Source organism: Sander vitreus, chromosome 13 (assembly GCF_031162955.1).
Source record: "Sander vitreus isolate 19-12246 chromosome 13, sanVit1, whole genome shotgun sequence".
NCBI lineage: Eukaryota > Metazoa > Chordata > Actinopteri > Perciformes > Percidae > Sander > Sander vitreus.
Genome location: NC_135867.1, coordinates 17,237,418 through 17,257,872, shown reverse-complemented (window position 1 = coordinate 17,257,872; position 20,455 = coordinate 17,237,418). Strand labels below are relative to the sequence as shown.

Below are 20,455 nucleotides of genomic sequence, written 5' to 3'. Positions count from 1 at the left end.
ACAGATATACTGCAATTAGTAATTAGGTTTTAAAATATCACCCAGGGAAAATTCTGTATTTTACAGCTGTACAATGTCAGACCTCGATTTATGGAATCTAGGTTTTAGGATCTGTAATTTTTCATGTGAAACTGTTACAAATATGAGGACTATATCATCACTACCCAGGAAGTTTGTTATGATCTTTCTCAAGGGAGTGCGGAGATGTAATTGGATTACTTTTACTCAAGACAGGAAGTAACAAAGATACTTAGAGTACTAGATGAAAACATAATTTGCTTTACCAGACTAACATCAATGCTATAAATTTATTGCATTCATTGATTGTCTTTGCAGTCCAGAAAAAAAAGAAAAATGTGAAACGCATAGCAGTTAATAATGAGAACCATGTGTGTCATCCATCTCCTCACCCCAACACCACCACCCCCCCACCCCCCCATTTCCCATCTGTGCCCTTCAGGCCCTCACTTCAGTCACCTCCCACTTCCCTCTTCCTTCAGAACCCGTCTGTTTTTGTTTTCGAGCCCGGGCTCTTTGCACAGGAAATTGTATACATTGGGAGCATTCAGGAAGGCAGAGAGCAGCTTTCCCGTTAGCTCCAAGTTTGGGCACATGAAAAAAATGGATAAAGGAGGTCAGTAATTCCTAAACCAGGAGAGAAACAGAAGTCAGCTGTTCTCCTCCCCTCACTTTACTTCCCTCCCCTTTACACAGTCTCAACATTTCAAAAATCCCTGCCACACCACTGCCACGAGTCCATCCCTAAACATAAAAATATTTGAAAAATCTCAAAGTGGAAATCAAATTCAAAATAAAAACTAATGTTCCTGAGGGGATTTGCTTCTCTTGATATGCTTCCTCAGCTACAGAGAAGCCAGTGAAAAGGGGAGAGTGTGTGGAATGAAGGAAAGGAGGAGGAGATAAAAAAAAAAGGAGCACAGAGAGACTGGCTGGGGGTGAAAAAACAACAGGAAACCAACCGATTCTAATACTGTTTCTGCAAATCCTTCAGAGATAAAACCGCAGACTGCCACGTCCCAGCCAAGCAACACTCACACCATTCCTTTTCTTTAATCATCACTTCAAGTTATGACAATCTAAAAGGACTTAAAGTTCAAAATGTGACGTCACTTCTGCTCTCAGCCTCCAACAGTGTGGTTAGTCAGAATGTGAGCGGATGCAGAGTTTTGGGAGCTGATATCTGGGATTTCTATGTGGCTGCTTTTTTGACCTACAAACTCAACCTCTCTCAGGGTCATATGGATCGATCGCTGTGCGTCCAAGGATCTGTTTGTGTTAATCATCGGGACTACTAACTGGAGCCACATGAAGAATAAAGGGACTAAGCAGAAGTCCAAAAAGAAAGGAAGTGAAAATGCGTTCGGCTGTGACCTGATTGAACATCTCCAGAATTCAGGACAAGATGGTAAACCTTTTATGTAGCTTTCTTGGAAATCTAACACTTTTTCACAAGCAACTATGATCAAACTACACACGATGTCCTTCGTTTATTACTTGAATCATACGTAGAAGATACCATTTATAATGGAAATTGAGGTTTATTAGTTATTTCCTAGATTATTATAGCTATTATAACCGTTTTTATATATCCTGTAGTAAAAGATAGACAAAAAAGTGTCTTTATATAACAAAATACATGTTTGTTCAAAGATTACATGGCTGGTAGGTATACATGTGTGTTACATTTACTAGAGCAAGGCCATTCATTCACACATTGGCTGCATTAAATGGTCATTTGTGACTTTGGGTGTGGCTCTTACATTTTTTGTTCAATTTTCCTACGGTGACTATACTGTAGTTCCTATGGTTTTGTTTCTGACAAAAGACTGGGCGGTGATGCTGCCTATGGATGAGAGAAAATAATGAGACAAGAAAAAAACAGAAGAGAAACAAAATGTATCCTCAAATATTCGAATATGTGGTCGTTTGTTTGAGAAGGTTATAATATTGTATCCCTATTTTTTCCTTCTGATCGTACTGTATGTTCATTTGATACAACAATCATCTGTGATTTCTTTTTTCCGAAGCACCATGATATGTCAAAAAAGACAAGTATCCCACGTGCACAGGCGTATGAATAGCTGTGTTAAGGTTACCTTTAAGGAAGACCTGATCGAGTGGACGCTCTGTAGAAGGCGGGGCTTTCAGTGCAGGAAGTGAGGGAGGAGGTTTGGGTCAGACCCCTCCGTCATGGATGTCCAGCAGACATATTGTGCTTTTATATTGTTAGTGCATTACTTTGTTACTGCTTTTGGAAACAACCGGAATTTCCCGACAAACTAACAGAGACACAAAGTAGATGTTAAATTTAGATATCGTGACCGCCACCAAATCAGTCTGTTAGCAGGGTATTAAAGTGTACCTGATGCCCACATGTTGAAATGTAGAACCCAAAAAATCCAGCACAATGTTATTACCCAACCTGCACAAACGACAACAATGCAAAATTGCACGCTGATATATTGACAATCTCTTGTTATTTGTGAGAGAAGTCTTTAAAAAGAGAAAATACTCTTGATCCTTAATGTTTGTAAGATTAACATTGAAAGATCTCAAATAAAAATTAGCAATACAGAGTGATCAATACAAATTCTGCGTTGCACGTAAAAAGGGTATGCAACTCACAGCTCCTGTCTCACACAGACAAAAGCAATCGAGATTATGTTAAGTTGTTTATAACATGTATTTCGTGTTGACAATGTAAAGCTAAAATAATTTCAGAAAAGCAACTCCAAATCTGCTGATACCCAAACATGAGTCATCTGGAAGAGGAAATACACAAACTCAATCTTTTCGCTTTTTACTTAATCTGGCCCTAAACCATAAAGTCAACATACAACAATGTTACCATAAAATATGTTGATAAAACCTGACCAAAAGAAACACTGCAGGGCTGTAGTGCCAACCACTGAGCAGCAGTGTGTTGGGACTGAGTCATATTCTGAATTCAGTTTTCCTCGCCACCACGCATTGATTTAACTTTGTGTCATAAAGTATCTCTAAAAATCAGTTCAAACTGTAGATCAATCAGAGATCTTCCCTCAGTGTAGAGACTGAGAGACGCTAAACGAAGACTCCAGAGTTTATTTGACCACAGGCATGTCACTGAAAGTACAATTAAGTCAAATAGATGAGAATGTAAATTGCAGATTATTGGTGTCTGCAGCGATTACTGAGAAATGAACCATTGCCGGAATTAATCTTTCATTTCATGGAGGATGCATTTTGTTTGGAAGATGATACATTTTGTACTTAACACCAACAGACATGGAAACAAGATTGTAGTTAAAATGTAAAAGTCTACAAAAGTAATAGAAAGACTAATTATTGGGACATCATGGAATAAAATAATGTTCATTCATACAACCATAAGGTTCAGAAAATGTAAGGCAGCATATGAAACTGAAACATTGTTATTATAACACATTATTCTTTATCTATGTGAAGACAGTTATGTCATATTATTATTATTCCATCCATCCATCCATCTTCATCCGCTTATCCGGGGTCGGGTCGCGGGGGTAGCAGCTCCAGCCGGGGACCCCAAACTTCCTTTTCCCGGGCCACATTAACCAGCTCCGACTGGGGGATCCCGAGGCGTTCCCAGGCCAGGTTAGAGATATAATCCCTCCACCTAGTCCTGGGTCTCCCCCAAGGCCTCCTCCCAGCTGGACGTGCCTGGAACACCTCCCTAGGGAGGCGCCCAGGGATATATTATTAATTATTAACTATTGATTTCCACATATAAATATCAAGTAACTTCTTTAAATCTGCACTGACACATAAATGAGCTACCCGTTACTATTTAATATCACGCTCTGCTTAGAGGTTAAAAGTCAGTCTGTTGGTCCTTGTGAGATGCTATGAAAATCTTTTGGATCCAATTGAACGGTATTCTTTATATCTGAAAAGAGTTGCACGTAATTAACATTAATACTGAGCCAGGATGAATCAACATTTGAGTTTTCCTCATAAGTACCAGTAGGTTGCTTCATGCACACTCTACAGAGAACTAGTTTGAAGACTGAGCTGATCTTAATTGTCTGCGTTTGAAAAGAAATCCAAATACAATCACAATTTCGTCAGATTCAGCTTTAGAATCAACTTTATGCTGATTTGCAGTCAATTGCTAGTTTCAGCATTAGCTAAAGGGAAGCTGTGGTCAGACTGAATCAGAGCATGGGACGTAGCTGTTAAGCCACAGTTAAATCTGTTCAGAATTGTTTTTTTTTTAAAGTGCAGCCTGGACACAAGGTGATGTACTGTAGTAGAAAGCTGTGTAGGTCAGTGGTAAGATTTCAAAAGCCGTTTTCTATTAGAGGAAATGTCGTAAGTAATACCAGCTACAAGGACTGGGTGTGTCAACCTTCCTCTGAAACAAACAAACCATTTTTAACTTCCTGTCAAAGTCCACCTACAATCAGCGGCCCTAAGGAATAGAAAACAGACATGGTGGAACAAACCGTATACCATGAAGTCTACCTTATGTGCATTGTTACCACTAAAACATTACATACAGTTGTTTCCTTCTCCTGCTTTTAAGGTTTAATGTGACCATAAAGTCCAGTATGACTAAAAGTATATGACTAATATAACTTCTTAACTTCAGTTCCTCAGGTTCTGAAGAAATGCGCAGAGTTTATTGAGGAGCATGGGATTGTGGACGGGATCTACAGACTGTCGGGGGTCACCTCAAACATCCAGCGTCTCAGGTACTCATGCAACATGAGTGAGGCATCAAAAACCTCACATCATAGAAAATATTAGACATCATCATATTCCTGTGTGCTCCAATTATTCAGTAAAATCAAATGTTATCTCAAATCATGTTCATAAAATTAGTTATTGTCCAGCTACTTCTTTTTACCCATGCAGGCCAAATAAATAGTCATGGTTATTTTTAATTTACACAAATCTTTTTGAGCTTTTTTAGCATTGTTTTTTTGCCACAACAATGTTAAGTCGACTTCAATCTAACAAGCCAAGAAGTTAGTAGGGGTGGTAACAATTGAAGCATTCAGCTAACTGTGTGTGTGTGTGTGTGTGTGTGTGTGTGTGTGTGTGTGTGTGTGTGTGTGTGCGTGTGCTTGTGCGTGTGCGTGTGTGTGTATGTTGTGTGTGTGCAGGCAGGAATTCTGCTCCGAGGCGTGCCCTGACCTTACAAAGGAAGTGTACCTCCAGGACATCCACTGTGTGGGTTCCTTATGTAAGCTGTTCTTCAGGGAGCTACCCAATCCCCTGCTCACATATGAGCTATACAGCAAATTCACTGTAAGTACACACATTTACAGTTTTGCTTAAGTGGGGAAAAAAATCCTGTGTTGCCTAGAAGTGATTTGACGGCAGATTCATGCTTTACAAACCATAATTAGTGACAGACAGAACGGCAACCCCAACACCAGACATCAATGAGCAGCATTTATTCCACATGGTCCCTGTGTATATTTGTGTCAGCACTATAAGGAGGTTATTTATTATCATTTTTCATGAGTGTGACCTCAACTCTCTGGCTCACTACTGATCAGCTATTATCATCTCTTTTCTGGAGAATACAGTACCATTTGCAGATGTCAACTACACTGTAAGCAAAGAACATACTGTAGTACGTGATTAAACAAAAGTATGATTTATTATCATTCATCATCTTCATTATTAAAAGTAGTTTTGCTGCCCATAATCATAAAAAGATGTCCCTCTATATACTGTATGACAAAACTGATTGTAAGAGACTGAATTATGATCGGTTTTATTTTTTATGTGTGTGTTTTTTGTGGGCTGCCCTGTTGCCAGTGCCTTTCTGGTAAATAACAATTTGTTTGGATGCACTATATAACTGCAGAGCTGGATTTGAAGATTAAAACATTTTGTTTCTGGCCCTTTTGGATCACAGGGGGGAGTTTAAGGTTTGTAATGAAGCAAGAGCAAAAACATTCAAAGTATAATGAGATCCTGAAATCAGTTCAAAATTGAACTGGCAATCTGTGTGGCCAAAATTGGGGTGACACAATCTCCACATTTAGTACCAGAGCGAAGCATTTTCTGGATGTGCAAGAGACTTTAGAGAACGGAGCAGGAGAGAAGGAATACCAAACTGGAAGACCTGGTTCATGCTTTCTGTGTAGCTTTCTGTGTACCTTGACGGGCCATTAGCATACCTTGGCATTCATAATTCTTGTACTGCTTGTGCCTGAAAAGTCCAGTACTCCAAAGTTTTAGGAAAAGTCAATTCCTCACATGGTGTAATATGAAAACATACAAAATCTCAGTTTCCATTTCTTGCCAAGTTGTCAACATGAGCATTGAGCAGGATCTGATTGAGTGCTTGATGTTGTGTATATTATTAATTAAAACGCCTGATCGATCCGGCATAATGTTGACTGATAGAATGTAAAATGTAATTTTGAAGTTAATCTTCAAGCTTCGGGCCATAAGAAATAAGGGTAGAAGACTGAGCAAGAGCACGTTTTAACAACTACATATGTTGACAAACTCATACGTGACAAATGCAGCTAACGTGCTCAGCTGTATGGGCCTCAATCACATTAGTTTGACTGCACGCACTCCAGCGTGTCTGTTTACATTTGTTGAGCAGGGATAACTGGGTTTGGAGACTTGATGGAAGCCTGCAGGGCCATGCAGTATGGGATCTAGCTTGACCCTACAGTTCATCAACATACAATGTTTTTGACATGGACATCTGTCTGTTTTACATGCAGGAAACAGTCTTGGTCCAGGGGGATCATGAGAGACTTCTACGCATTCGGGGGGTCATCAAAGAACTGCCGATTCCTCACTTCAGGTGAACAGCCCTTTTCACTCTCAGCAGTAAAGACAATTGTACAATTGACATTCTTGGTTGCCAGGTTTTACATAATGTTGTAATAAATGTGACAAAAAGTGTCCATCAACTCTCCATAGGACTCTGGAGTACCTTACTAAGCACTTGGCCCACCTTGCCACCTTAAGCTCCCAGACAAACATGCATACACGTAACCTGGCCCTGGTTTGGGCTCCAAATCTATTAAGGTGAGTTTAGCTTCACAGGTGCCTGAAACACTTGATCCATTTAAAAGAAACTTGCAAAGATAGGAAATGCAGTGATACTTTTCTGTCTAAAAAAATAATGTTTACTTTTTTGCTCCTTTAACTTCAAAGTATTCATGCTGTCATGGATTTCTGTAACTGTTTTTGGAAAATGTGCATACATTAAAAAGAAGAAAAAAAAGAAGCATTTCTCATTTTCGTCTCTTATTTTGACAGATCTAAAGACATTGAGGCGTCATGTAGTAATGGAGACATGGCTTTCCAGCAGGTGCGGATACAACAGTCAGTGGTTGAGTTTATTCTAAACCACACAGAGGAGCTCTTCAGTGATTCTGTGCAAATCAAACCCAAAGAAGGTACCACATCCAAAACATTCAAACAGACTCTTTTGTGGGATATTTGTAAAGGATTTGCTAATTCACCACAGAAAAACACTGACTTTATATACTTCTCCAGGACCGAGTTTGATGTGTGTGGAGAAGTATGCCACACTCCCGATCAGTAGCCAGTGTGGGCCAATGAAACTGATGAGCCTGGAAGAAGCCCAGGCTCGTTCCTTAAGTCCAAACCATCCTGTGCATAAAGAACGTCAGCGAGAGAACAGTCTGCCTGATACCAGCACTGCCACGCTCTACCACACCGTCATAGACATATCAGACAGCAAGTATGACTGATTTGGATTCAGTTCATTGAGAGTGTTTGATGCATGTACGATTACTGTATTTACTATGCATGTATTACTGTCAGAACATGCTGTGGGATAGTACTGCACCTAATCATCTCGGTTTGTCTGTTAGGAGAAAGTTCTCTGGGAAATCAAAGAAATGGAAGTCCATCTTCAACCTGGGACGGTCTGTGGACTCGAAGGGAAAACTGAGCCGGAACGGCAGTGTGTTAATTAGAGCACAAGGGACAGGTAAAGTGTCCAATGGGAGAGTTAACAATGAGCTAACAATGTTAACAGAATATACACATTTTTAATTCAAATTTCAAGATGTGTTTATTTTTTATTTTTTGCAGCCTCCGGACACTTGAAATATTTTGTCAAAGTGTGATAATATTATTGTTTTTTTGACAGAAAAAGCAGCTCTTCGCCCATCCAGGAGCATGGAGTCCTTGTGCTCCTTACCAACAGGTGGGGCTAAACCTTAGATACTTTAATTTAAACACAGAGTTAAATTAATGTGATAGTCTAACGCTTATTTTACCATGCAGATGATGACAGAACAGGAAACAACAGTCCAGCTGGTGGTTCCGGCAGCGTTTACTCTCCAGATGTAAAATCCAGAACGCTGGGCTCTGACTCGCTCTATGATCTGAGTGAACACGACCAAAACTGGGAGTTTAAAGGGATGAGAGGTGACGGGGCAACAGGTGGCTGGAGCTCTAGCATGGACCAAAAGGGGTCACCAGGTGCCTCTGCACCTCCTCAAAAATCACTGCCAGAGCAACTGAAGGTGTTCAAAGGTGATGACCTCAGTGGCTACAAGCCCACCTCTCCGAAAAACAGGAGGATGTTGTACTCGGGCTCCTCCCACAACAGCTCCTCTAGGCCCTCCTTCCCGGGAAGCTTCTTCCCACTGGAGTCCTCGCCAAGGCATCAGCGCAGAGTCGTCAACATATCTGAGCCTTTTGCTGTGTCTGTACCGCTGCGCGTGTCAGCCGTTATCAGCTCCAACAGCACGCCATGCAGGGGGCACGCCAAAGATAAAGCAGCTACTCTAAAACCCTGCAAAGAGAGCTCAGAGCAGAGCAGCAACAGTGGAAAGAGCAACACTTTCCCCCAACTGGAACCCAAGAAGCAGGAAGGAACCGAGAAGAAAAACAGAGAGGAGATGACTTCCAGAGTCCCGTCAAAGGGTAAGGACATTTTACTTTATCCCATTTTAAAATGACTTGTTATGTTACATAAGTCAAATATGTGTAATAGAATGTCATGAAAAATAACTAATTTTTGTATTCAGATGCAAGCAAAGAAATGGTGCAAGAAGGTCAAGGAGGGATGAATACTTCTGAACTGGAACCAGCGTCCCCTGCAAATGCAAGAGAAGGCAAAGATGCAGCACCATCTCCTGGAAAAGAAGTGCACAACCAGCAGATAACTATGCAACTGGTAAGTCATGTACATAGTTGTGCTTCCACCTGAGCATAATTGCAGATGCTATCTTTCATTAGGGCTTAAGTTTTCTGATTTAATAATCAAATTAAGTTTATGTTTTTTTTTTTAAGATAAACAGACTAAAACTATTCCAACCAGCACATCGGTGTGATTCTGTTTGTTTGGTTTATAAATGAATAGTGGAATCATTTCGGTTACATTTAATCTTTTCTGTTTTTATACTTTCTCTTTCAGGACAAGGGATCTTCTACTGGGAAAGAACTGTGGTCTGACCTCCACCAAGAACTGAAGATAACTGAACCTGAAATTGACCTGCTGGATGAGACTTTTAAACCTGTTTTCGGCTCGAAGAGCACCTGCGAGGGCATGAGGTTAACGATGGATGTTAAGTCAAAACGAAGCCGCAGCTCTCCGTCTCTGTCGTTGTTATTTAGGGAGCATTCTTCAAATACCTCTCTGACTGATCATGTAATCACCACTGGATCGGACTCTGCAAAGAAACAGCCTTCAGAGTCGGACATCTCATCTTCTCTTCACAAAAACACAGAAAAGACCCACGCTGCTGACATGGTGGATAAGAAAGACAAGAAGCTGCATCTAAAAATCTCACCCTTAAACAAAGATGACACCAAACAGGGTCAACTTCCTTTAAAGGAAACCTGTTTAGATAAAGTTATGAATCATTTGATGATAGAGGATACTCCAACTGTTGAAGGCTTCTCAGGAGCAGATGATACCGATAAAAACGATGAGAAACGCGATGTTCCTCAAGGAGACAAAAACGTCTCCTGTGATGGAGCGATGAAGAATGTGATTCCGGACGTGGAGGTTATTCAGAGACTGTCAGTGTGTTTGGAGGAGAGGAGTCACCCCTTGGAGCTGCAAAACCTCGACAACGATGAAGGATGTGGAGGAAACTCGGAGGAGCTGGACTTGGTGGAACCCTGGGAGGATTTTAGCTCCAACAAGCAGTGGGTTACCAGTCCTCTCCACTCACCTGACGTGGAGGAGTTGTTTAACCAGCTATCACCTTTCAGCTCTTGTGGGGAAACTCAGATTTCATCTCTTTCAGTTGATAAAAACAAACAGTCTCTCATTAAGAGCACTGTACACTCCTCAGGAAACATCCCTCAGACTACCAGCTGCAAACCAGAAATGAAATGGATGTATTTGCCTTCAGGGGTCAGTGTGAACAGCAGTAACACAACACAACCTCACACAGCAAAATGCAGCACAACAAAACAGAAGAATACAGTGTCATCTCAGAGGTTTTACAGACAGATGTCTTATGAGGCAGAGAAAAGAGAGGAAAATTGCTTTTCTAAACACAGACCATATTCACTTAATTTAGACCTGGGGCATCGATGCATTAGAGACATTTCTAATCAGCAGAACCATAATTCATCAGAGTTTTCCTCTTGTCAGAGAGGATTACTGACCTCCTCTGAATCTGTAAACACCAGGCTGCCCTCCGAGTTGGAGTTGTTTCTGAGTGATCGGCAGGCGCCTCTTCGTCGAAATTCAGCCCCAGTCAGCGTTTCATCGGTGAGAACAGCCTTCATGATAAAAACATGCCAGGCCAAAGCTGTGCCAGTTGTCCCCCCGAAGGTGCAGTACAGTCAGATTCCTCCCTTGAGACATGAGAAGGATTTTGACACAGCGAAGGAACAAGAAAAAGAACATCCTAAAATGTGTGCAGAGAAAACCAATGTTGCACCTCCTCCGTTGTTGTCAGATCTAAAGGAGGAACTGGAGAATAAAGAGCCTGCCCCTAAACACCAAAAACACCCACATGTTGCTGAGTCTGTGAAGACAACATCTACTCCAGAGCTACCGGTCATCACAAGGAGACACCCGCCAAGTCTGGAAGTGTTTGTAGATTGCCCCAGACCTAACAGAGGGAACCTCTTACAAAGGCCGTCCTTTAGGAACAGGCAGAGACCTCAAAGTCTCATCCTGCTTAGCCCTCCTTTTCCCATCATGGACTATCCTCCGCCAGGAGACGACAGCAGGCTCCTTTCTTCCATTAAGAGCCTGAACGACACGTCAGCAGTGAACGTCTTTTCTAAAGAGATGACAGAGAATTTCAGGACGCCGGAGGGGATCGCCCTTCAAAACAAAATGACTATTCCAAAAAGTGGACAGAGGCTGGAAACATCAACCAGCTGCTTCTACCAGCCGCAGAGGAGGTCGATGATATTTGACAGCAGGAGCCACAGACAGATTGAGTGACTGGAGGTGCAGTCACTGACAATGAGACAGGCTATGTGTAAATATATACAGTATGCAAGGAAACTGAAAGGAGCATGATATGATAGCCTAATGTAAATCATAGTATTTTGTGTGCTATGATTAAAGCATGTATTGAAGGATGAAGGCTTTGTAAATATTCTGAAGTATTTGAAAAAGAGTTGAGGAAGCCATGAAGTATGTGAAAGCCATTTAAGCTTGACTGAGATCTAGGGCTACAACTAATGACTTTTCTTTTTTTGATTATACATTAATCTGCCAATTATTTTGTCAAAAGAATTGATTAATTGTTTGGTCTACATTATAAAATATCAGAAAATAGCAACAACAAAAAGAGAGAGATAATTCAGTGTCACAGTGCCCAAGCTGATGGCTGGTTTTGTCATAACAACAGTCGAAAACCCAAATAATATTCAGTTTATTATCATAGAAGACTTTAAACACAGGACAAAGTTGCTTGTGTCAATTCAGGGGCTTCATATTTTTTTTATGTGCCAACAATATTTCGAGATATACTGGATTCTGCTATGGCACCCTCAGTTGTTAAAAGAATCGGAATAAAGTAATGTTAAACAAACACATCCCATGTGTGTAAACCATGAGTTTGTATTGTATCAGATTGCGACCTCTTCACATGAATATTAATGTCTGAACTAAATGTTTCCACTATTAAAGGCTCTGACTACAGGAAGTGTGTATGAAAGTTCACAACAAAATTTAACTGAAGAACCGACAATGTAACTGTTAAATGAAACAGTTTTAACAGCCATGAATTTGATCATGTAGATGATGTGTTTATTTATTCCTTTATTAACATACACATGATATGAAGGAAACTTGAAACGTATATACCGTATGTGGTTATTGGCTCCCTGATAAGCTGATGTCGAGGTGATTTTTTAAAAACTAATATTTAAAAATTTAAATATATCGCAAACTTAATTGATAGTATTTACCCACAGAAGAACTTTAATTCATGTGTACCTTTACTTTAATTACTTTGTATATTATTATGTTTTTGACAACAATGAGAACCAGCATTGTAGAAAAGAGTATGGGATGTTATGAAAACCCTGGAGCTGCTCCGCTGACAGTAAACTGGAGGTTGACTTTGTGCACGCTGACTGTATTCCACGTGTTTGAGTCAAATTCAGATGATGGTATCTCCAGGTTTCTGTCTCTATTTTTTTTGGCATTTAACAAACACGGGATCTGATGTATTCAGCTTTAGCGCCCATGAACATAACATAGTTTGGATGTTAAAGGAGGCTGCGGTGTATATTCTAAAGATGCAGATGTTATGGAGGTCACAGTTTTTTTTAAACTGTATTTTGGATGGACTGAATGAATGATTACAGCGTTGTATTCAAAACAATTTTTGAGAAATGAGATATTAGTGGGTTTTTTTTATTTGTTTTGTAACTTTTGTATACTTGTTGATACTGAAAATGATTGACTTAAGCATCTATATTCATCAGAAGAACAACTGAACTGAGAATTTTAAGATGAGGGTTTTGCCTTAATTATCTGATGGCAACATCCTAAATAATGTACATAAGACATTTGATGAGTTTTGTTACAACAGAAAGTTATGAGAATAAAAGGTTCTGCAATCACATGAGTCAGTGGTTCTGCTAACACGTAGCTTTCATTAATGCATACAGTGTCAAGCAGTGAAATTCTAACAAAAATCCAAGTCAGGTAAAAATGAGAATCTATTTTGTTCATGTTACTTGAGGTTTCCACTTTGACAAGCAGATGTTTAGCAGTTTGTTGGACTACTGGGTATGTGTTACCCAGGGGTTAAACGCCATCTGAGAGGACAAGGACTGGGTGAGAATCATGACAACAAGAGGTATCAGGTGTCATCAGTGTCAATTGAAATTAATATTACACTAATGGCATCCCTGAATGTCTTTGTAGTCAGAATGAAAGATTACTGTACTATCACATCAGTGTGGAGCACCTTTGTTTGGCATTTTTATGAAACAGGCTCTATACTGTACAATAGAAAACACTCTAGCTATAAACTTTGCTCTGGACATTTGTCTTTTCTTCCTCCAACTCCCTCTATTCAAATCTTTGCTCAAGCACTTCGCACTTGAGCTTCGCTTCTCTCTCCCTTTGAAGTGTTTTAGCCAACACATATGGAAACATCGTCTCACAAGTTATACATGTTCAAAGACGTCAAAATAGTGCTATTACGTGACTGACCGGTTTGTTAGTTCAACTGTTAATAACTGTCTAACAATTTATAATATCATATGCTACATTTCACAGTTTACTTTACAGATGGAAATGCCTTGAGTGTTCTGAGAACTTCAGTCCTTCAGAAAGCACCTCTCTGAGAGGGGAAATATAAAAGAGGCTGTGCTGCTGTTGTGTGAATGAGGAGTATTCAAGGGGCCCCCCGAACTGATGGAGTCCTTTGGAGATCTTGGGAGATCAGATGTGCCTGCACCCAGTTACATGTGGTGTGGTTGGGACCTATATAGCAGCTGTTATGTTACTATCTGGGATATTTTGTTATTTAAATAAAATAATACTGTAGTGAAATTGTAAGTTAAACTATTAATAACAAAGGGTTGAAACTTTGTCAAAGGTCCCATGGCATGAAAATTTCACTTTATGAGGTTGCTTAACATTAATATGAGGTCCCCCAGCCTGCCTATGGTCCCCCAGTGGCTAGAAATGGTGATAGGTGTAAACCGAGCCCTGGGTATCCTGCTCCGCCTTTGAGAAAATGAAAGCTCAGATGGCGATCTGGAATCTTGCTCCTTATGAGCTCATAAGGAGCAAGATTAACTCCCCTTTCTCTGCTTTGCCCGCCCAGAGAATTTGGCCCACCCATGAGAAAGAGAGAGACATCATGGCTTTCAAACGAGCAAAGTGGCAGTTGGTCAAGGCCACACCCCCACTCTCCACCTTGCCCCCCCCCTCTCTCCTCCTCAATAGCTACAGACACAGAAATGGCACATCCTAAGGAAAGCTCATTGTGGACTGGCTCTAGTGGCTGTAATTCTGCACCAAGGCTGAATTTCGGGAAAGAGACTTCAGATACAGTATTAGGGGACCACTAAGGTCTATATAAAAGCATCCAAAGAGCACCATGTCGTGGGACCTTTAAAGCATAAGTTCTAACTAGCTCTGGTCTTTGCCACCAGATGACGCTCCTGCTCCACACTGCACATCTGAGCGAGCCACTAAACTGCAGGATAAACAGACAGACAGTGAAAGTCTGCGTGCTTCGGGTACATTGAAGTGCTCCAATTGCTCCACATATAGCCTACTGTGGCCGAGAGGAGACAGTTACCCTGTCTTTATCTACAGATGAAAGCACCGTCGCCCTGTGAACCATGCCCCACTATGTTTTGCTTCTATGTGTGTATGCGTGTACGCGTGGGTTGTGTGGGAGTGCGTGCGTGTACAGTAGCTTTCCTTCGCCAAAGAACTTGCTCTTGCCTTTCTGTCGTACTTTTCAAAAATAAATCCTCACTTTAAACTGATTCAATACGGCAAAACCAGAATAAAGTCCAGTCACTGTCACGCTACGGAGCGATTCAACTGCATAAATCATATTTTCTATAATACAGATACAAAATGCAATGCAGTAGGTTAGATGCACTCAAGAGCCATGATGCACAACAAGTGTTTCTTTCAAATTATCAAAATACCACTAGGCCTATTACAGATGACATGGTGAGTAACAACTATACATTTTTCATGACATATACTTATTTTCAAATTAGTGGTTACAGTCCAAATATGTTTTTAATTACATTTTTGTTGTGCTTGTTTTTTTTACTTCAGTGATCAGGTAGGCCTCTCACTCCCAGCTGTCTCGGCTAATCTAATATTCATGTTCACATGTGGACTGATTGAAGGTGACAAACGAGGTTAAACGATGTTGGAAAAAAGTCCACTGTAATTTTATCCAAATGTATACCATCAAATATTTTGACCAAAATCCCATTCATAAGCATTCACTTCAGCGGTGGCGCTCGCAGAGGTTATTTCCATGTCTGCGCAGTTCATTATTTCTCGACCTTTGACACTACTTGTATATGGGCCGAGAATTAAAAAGGCGTGTTCTCAAGCACACTGAAAAAAAGGCAAACAGAGCACGGTGCGCGTGTTGAATATTCAATTAGAGAGGGGGGAATGTGAAGAAAGTGAAGCTGCGTGCCAGTCCTTCATCTTACATTACTGATTAGCTGTTAAACTATATTAAACAGATTGTGTACAGCTGAATGGGTTCAAATGTTGCAGCAGAAACGAGCTGGTTTCTTTACCGTGCCACTTCAGCAGGCTTAAAACTACATTACCACCACTAACAGCTCCATAAAGAAACATGTTGCTGTTCAATGCACTTTAAACACAGTCCTTAAAACATAAAAAAAAAAAAAAAACAATCGGGAGCAACTGAAACTGTTTCCAGTCCAACGGTGCAGGTCGAGTTGTTTGGATGAAGCTTTGCCAAAATATAGAAGAAAATACCTTTTTATACAGACTATAAACTAAATTCATATTTAGCTGCCTTTCCGATGTTAATGCAAAAGTAAAACCTTTGCCATTTTCAATTCATCCACAAAAATACTCATTTATATCAGTAATCTATTTTCTTCCAAATTATTGGTCGAAAAACAGCTGCATCCAAAATAACAAAAACGCCCCCAAACACCATAAAGTCATGAAATGTGAAGATTAAAGTGCATTAAGCTATAACATGCTTGTTACAAAAAAACATGCTCTTGAAACTAGCCTCCCCTCTTCCAACAATAACTCAGTACTTTACATTTACAAGCGAGGTTGGAAGCCTGGAGCAGCAATGGTGTTTATCCTTTCAACTTGAGTAAACAAACACGTTATAAATGTGCTGACGTGTTTAAAAGTTTATAAACTATTTAGTTAAAGTTGGTAGGTTAACATGTTAAGTTTACTACACATGTGTATTAGGCTGGATAAGTTTAAAGTAGTTGAATGTGCAGTGCCACAGCAAGCCACGCGGGTCTAAAAGAGCTCTCATTGAGAAGCCACGTGTCCGTTTCCAAAGCCTCTCCAACTTAACCACCTCCTTTGTACGACTAACCCACATCGGCAGCGTCCCTCCACATAAAGGGATTTGCAATTTCAAGATATTTCAGCTTAAATGTTTTTGACAGTTCCCTCGCTTTTACCTCGGCTTGGTTATTTTAACTGTGCCAAATGGGTCACCTTGGGTTGCTGTCTGCGCGCAAAGGGCTTTTGCGCGCATTCAGTCTGAATTTTTTCCAACTTTCCTTGACGGGGAAACCAGCTGCTGGTCGTGAAAAGACGGCTTATTAATTGTCCTTTGTCATGCAGAATTGCTTGATTTCTAAAGAAACGTACAAAGGCTCTTTTTCAGGATTCAAGTATTTTGTTTCGTGCGTATTTTCAAACCATCGAATCAGCTGCAGCGCCGCGCCGTCTACCAGACTCTCAGGTACTGACTGCCTGCTCCCTTTGTCCCCTTTTAATGCTGTTGTAAATCGTGCAGACTGATTTGTTACAAGCTGTTCTTTTAATCTGATAGATAAGAGACATGTCAAAGAAAAGCCGTAAATAAAAAATTAGCCAGAATAAAGACAAGGGCGAGTCTGCTAGATGGGCGCCTGTTGACTCAAGCGGCTCTCCAGCGTCAGGGGAGCCCTCTCCTCAGCTCCGTCAAGGTTACGTCCACAATTCCCTTTTCTTCTTTTTAAAAAGACACCGTAGTCCTTTTTGCTTCAATGAATTGATCGGCACAAAATTAAGAATAAATAAATTGAGCATTTGGAGCACCGAGCGTATAAGCTCCCCCAGGGCGCATACCCCCGGGCTATTGAATGGATAAAGGGCGCTTTGCAGAGGACGTTGTGAGCAAAATGGGGCTCTATGGTGCAATTAACAAAATAGTCTAATCCCACATCTTAACAAATGCAAATATTGGAGTTTTGTTAAAATGGTTAAGTGAACAATTAAGTGAAAGTTTACAATTGAAACTTCACATCCCAAAAAGGCACACTGATGCAGATAATGTGTTGTACGTAATTTAAGAGTTTTTACTCCCTTTAAAAGAGTATAGACGTACGTTTCCAAGGAAGCAAATATAATTTAAAGCCTATTCAACATAATAAATATAATTTTGAGAACCAAAGCTTCAGTCAGAGAGCAGCTGTAGCGGTGCGTAATTAGGCGAACAAAACGCTAAACTCCTGGTTTGGTCTTTTTGGATATGGTTTCAGTGATCAGATGACATATTTTTAACTTGAGTAAAACATATACATATATACATTCATTTTTGGCTATTTTTAATCAGATTATCCAACAGAGGAATTCGGCCTAAAAGACTAAATTTATGTTTGAGGATGCTGCGTATTATTTGACTTGGCACATTATTTAATTTTGTGGCTATAATGAGTTGCCATAAAAATCACAATATGTGCTAATTAATAATTATGTTTTTGTAATTGAACATCATATTGGCTGAGTTGAAAATGCTTGTGTTATGTCTTGAACACACCTGGAGCTCATAAAAGCGACAATCAACTTGACCACACTGGTGCGCTAACAGTAAGAACAATATGGGTCGTGGACACCAAACTGCGTCTTTTCCTCATTTATTTTCATGTTAGATCGATATCTTAAGATATGCACACTCCTGATGCACCATTATACACCCACAGCGATTATTAACTCAGTCAAACGAGACGGATCATTTCAGCTAGGATGAAACTTGAAAAGAGCTCCAAAGGGCCAGGCAGTGATATCTGGGTCGAGTGTCCCCCAGGGATAGCGCATAAAAGGACCCCATACAAACGTCTTTATCCCCTCTGAGTGATAAAGATTATTGAGCATTTGATTTACTCTCCCAGGGTTCAGCTCATGTTGCCTAATAAGCTTCTTCTATAAGTGCATGTTGTTTGTCTGTAGTGTGCTGTGCCGGCTGGGAATCTCAACAACACCAACATTACTCGGTTCCTTACCAATTTCTTTTTGGTTCTGAGCCAAACTTAAACCTTGTCAAATACGTTTTTAGTCTTTTTCTCATACACCAAACATCCCTGATGCACAGCACCTGTACCTTCATGTAAAAGATGAATAATAATAATAATAATTTTAATTGCAAAGAAAATGAGTCTTACGTTTGAAAAAATGCACTGCCCATGTTGCCACATACAGCGCAGCCAGGGAGAGTATAAATGTGTGGAGATGTAATTCATGTTACTATTTTGACTAAATACTATCACACAGTATTTTACAGGATCTGATCCTGTCTTCTCACAGCATGTTAAATAGGCCTACATACAGAATATATAATGTCCAAACTGCTGATATTAACCTTGAGTTTACGTGCGCCTCTGTGCGCACTCAGTGGTGCGCAAAGACCAAATATTTAACTCACACCACAACATAGTCTGTCGCTCAGAAATATTTTTATTTAAGTATCAACATTTTTAAATAAATAAATATTTTTTCAATTACACTGAAGATATAATTTCAGAGTGATCTCAGCAATGTGACATTGAGGGAATTTCCCTCCAACTTTTCATATTTGAAGTCACAGTTCCATCCACATAGAATGAATCTAACCAGTATAGTCACCATGTATACAAAATACCGTCTCCCCCAAATTACTAATAAACAATGTTGCTATTGTTTTTTTGGGATTGCCTTTACAAATATGCCACCCATACTCATCGGATTGGCAACAACAAATGGATCGTTTTCAGAAAAAAACTACATACAAAACGTACAACATGTATACAGCTATACAATAATTCAGGGCTGTCCCCTGATTAAATATTCTCTTTCTATGTACAGGCGACTGAACAAGTGGAACAGTCTTTTTTTGGCTGTATTCAAAATCATGAGGACCAAAATATTTCAGAGGGGAGGCAGTGGGAGAGTTCATGGGGAGACGGACAGGTCCACGTCCTCCTTTTCGGACGAGGAGGGAGAAATAGGAATGTCATCCTCCTCTTCCTCCGAGCATCTCGCGGTTGACAGGGACGAGCATTTGCAGTTATGTGATCCAGTCCTTTGGCCGCTGCTCTTGCCCTCCTTTTTGTGCTTCACTCTGCGGTTCTGGAACCAGATTTTCACCTGTTTCTCGGACAAGTTTAGGTATGTGGCGATCTCGATGCGCCTCAGTCTGGAGAGGTACATGTTGGAGGTGAACTCTCGCTCCAGCTCCAAAAGTTGTGTGCTGGTAAAGGCCGTGCGCATGCGCTTGCTGCTCTGAAGTTTGCTGTTGCTGTTTTCTGTGAAAAGTAAATAGAGATTGTCAGCTACAGTGATATCATGAAAACACGTGAAATGTGCCTTGATTAATTTGATCAAACGTTATATATGAGCCTCTACTCACCGATGGAGATGCAGTGGAACTGTCGCGGGTCTGGGACTGAGTACGCAGCTTGGTATATCCCCGGTCCGTGGCTGAGGCTGTTGGATGAAGAGTGTTGCCTCGACAGAGCTGAGTGACAGTACTGTGAGCTGAAGGGAGAAAAAGACGCCTTGAGGAGCGGCAGGGTCGGTGGTGACGGGTGGAGCTGGGACGCGGTCATGCACAGCGGACAGAAGCACAGCAGCCCGGCTTTCCTTGAGTGGCAGGAGCCCGGCAGCCCGTGCGGGTGGTGCGGCGAGTGCACGGCGTAAGGGAATAAAGGTGGGTTGTTCTCGTTCCCTTTGTCGTTGGCCTCCCTTAAAATCAAGGAATCCACGAGAAAAGACCTCGGCATATTTGCAAACGTGTTGCTCGGCAGTGTGGTTGAAGTTGAATCCGGCGCGTGGTTGTGTCAGCGTGCTCTCGTCGGGACTGTGGACAGCGAAGTGGTGCTGAAGGCGCAGCGCCGCTCCTTAAATAGCCGCCGTGGACTCGGTTCGGCCATGTGACGGTTACGCTGTAAGCGGCCAAGAGCTCTCAATAGGGTTTTGTGCCTTTCTCTCGGCATTCCCACTGCACGCTTCCCCATTATTTCACTTGTTAACTAAATGAACTGCATAATGTAGTCTATTCTT

The 20,455-nt window shown here is 40.8% G+C and overlaps 2 protein-coding genes across 2 annotated transcripts; one reads left to right on the top strand and one right to left on the bottom strand.

Moving 5' to 3' along the window:
* The first annotated feature begins 835 nt into the window (after window positions 1-835).
* arhgap31 (Rho GTPase activating protein 31) lies at window positions 836-13,055 on the top strand. The gene is made up of 12 exons (XM_078265871.1): window positions 836-1,426; window positions 4,631-4,733; window positions 5,148-5,292; window positions 6,738-6,820; window positions 6,940-7,047; window positions 7,282-7,421; window positions 7,522-7,729; window positions 7,863-7,981; window positions 8,144-8,200; window positions 8,281-8,925; window positions 9,030-9,178; window positions 9,419-13,055. The coding sequence occupies exons 1-12, from the start codon at window positions 1,327-1,329 to the stop codon at window positions 11,414-11,416; spliced, it is 3,855 nt and encodes a 1,284-aa protein (XP_078121997.1). The 5' UTR covers window positions 836-1,326; the 3' UTR covers window positions 11,417-13,055.
* Window positions 13,056-19,345: 6,290 nt separating this feature from the next.
* On the bottom strand, window positions 19,346-20,175 carry gsx1 (GS homeobox 1). The gene is made up of 2 exons (XM_078266612.1): window positions 19,803-20,175; window positions 19,346-19,698 (listed from the first exon to the last, which is right to left on the bottom strand). Exons 1-2 carry the CDS (start codon window positions 20,173-20,175, stop codon window positions 19,346-19,348), a joined length of 726 nt encoding a protein of 241 aa, XP_078122738.1.
* Window positions 20,176-20,455: the final 280 nt, after the last annotated feature.

Coding starts and splice junctions, on each gene's coding strand:
- arhgap31 (XM_078265871.1), top strand. CDS start 1,327: ATGAAGAATAAAGGGACTAAGCAGAAGTCCAAAAAGAAAGGAAGTGAA. Junction 6,821..6,939: donor CTGCCGATTCCTCACTTCAG/GTGAACAGCCCT, acceptor AACTCTCCATAG/GACTCTGGAGTACCTTACTA. Junction 7,730..7,862: donor ATAGACATATCAGACAGCAA/GTATGACTGATT, acceptor TTTGTCTGTTAG/GAGAAAGTTCTCTGGGAAAT.
- gsx1 (XM_078266612.1), bottom strand. CDS start 20,175: ATGCCGAGGTCTTTTCTCGTGGATTCCTTGATTTTAAGGGAGGCCAAC. Junction 19,699..19,802: donor GTTCCACTGCATCTCCATCG/GTGAGTAGAGGC, acceptor TACTTTTCACAG/AAAACAGCAACAGCAAACTT.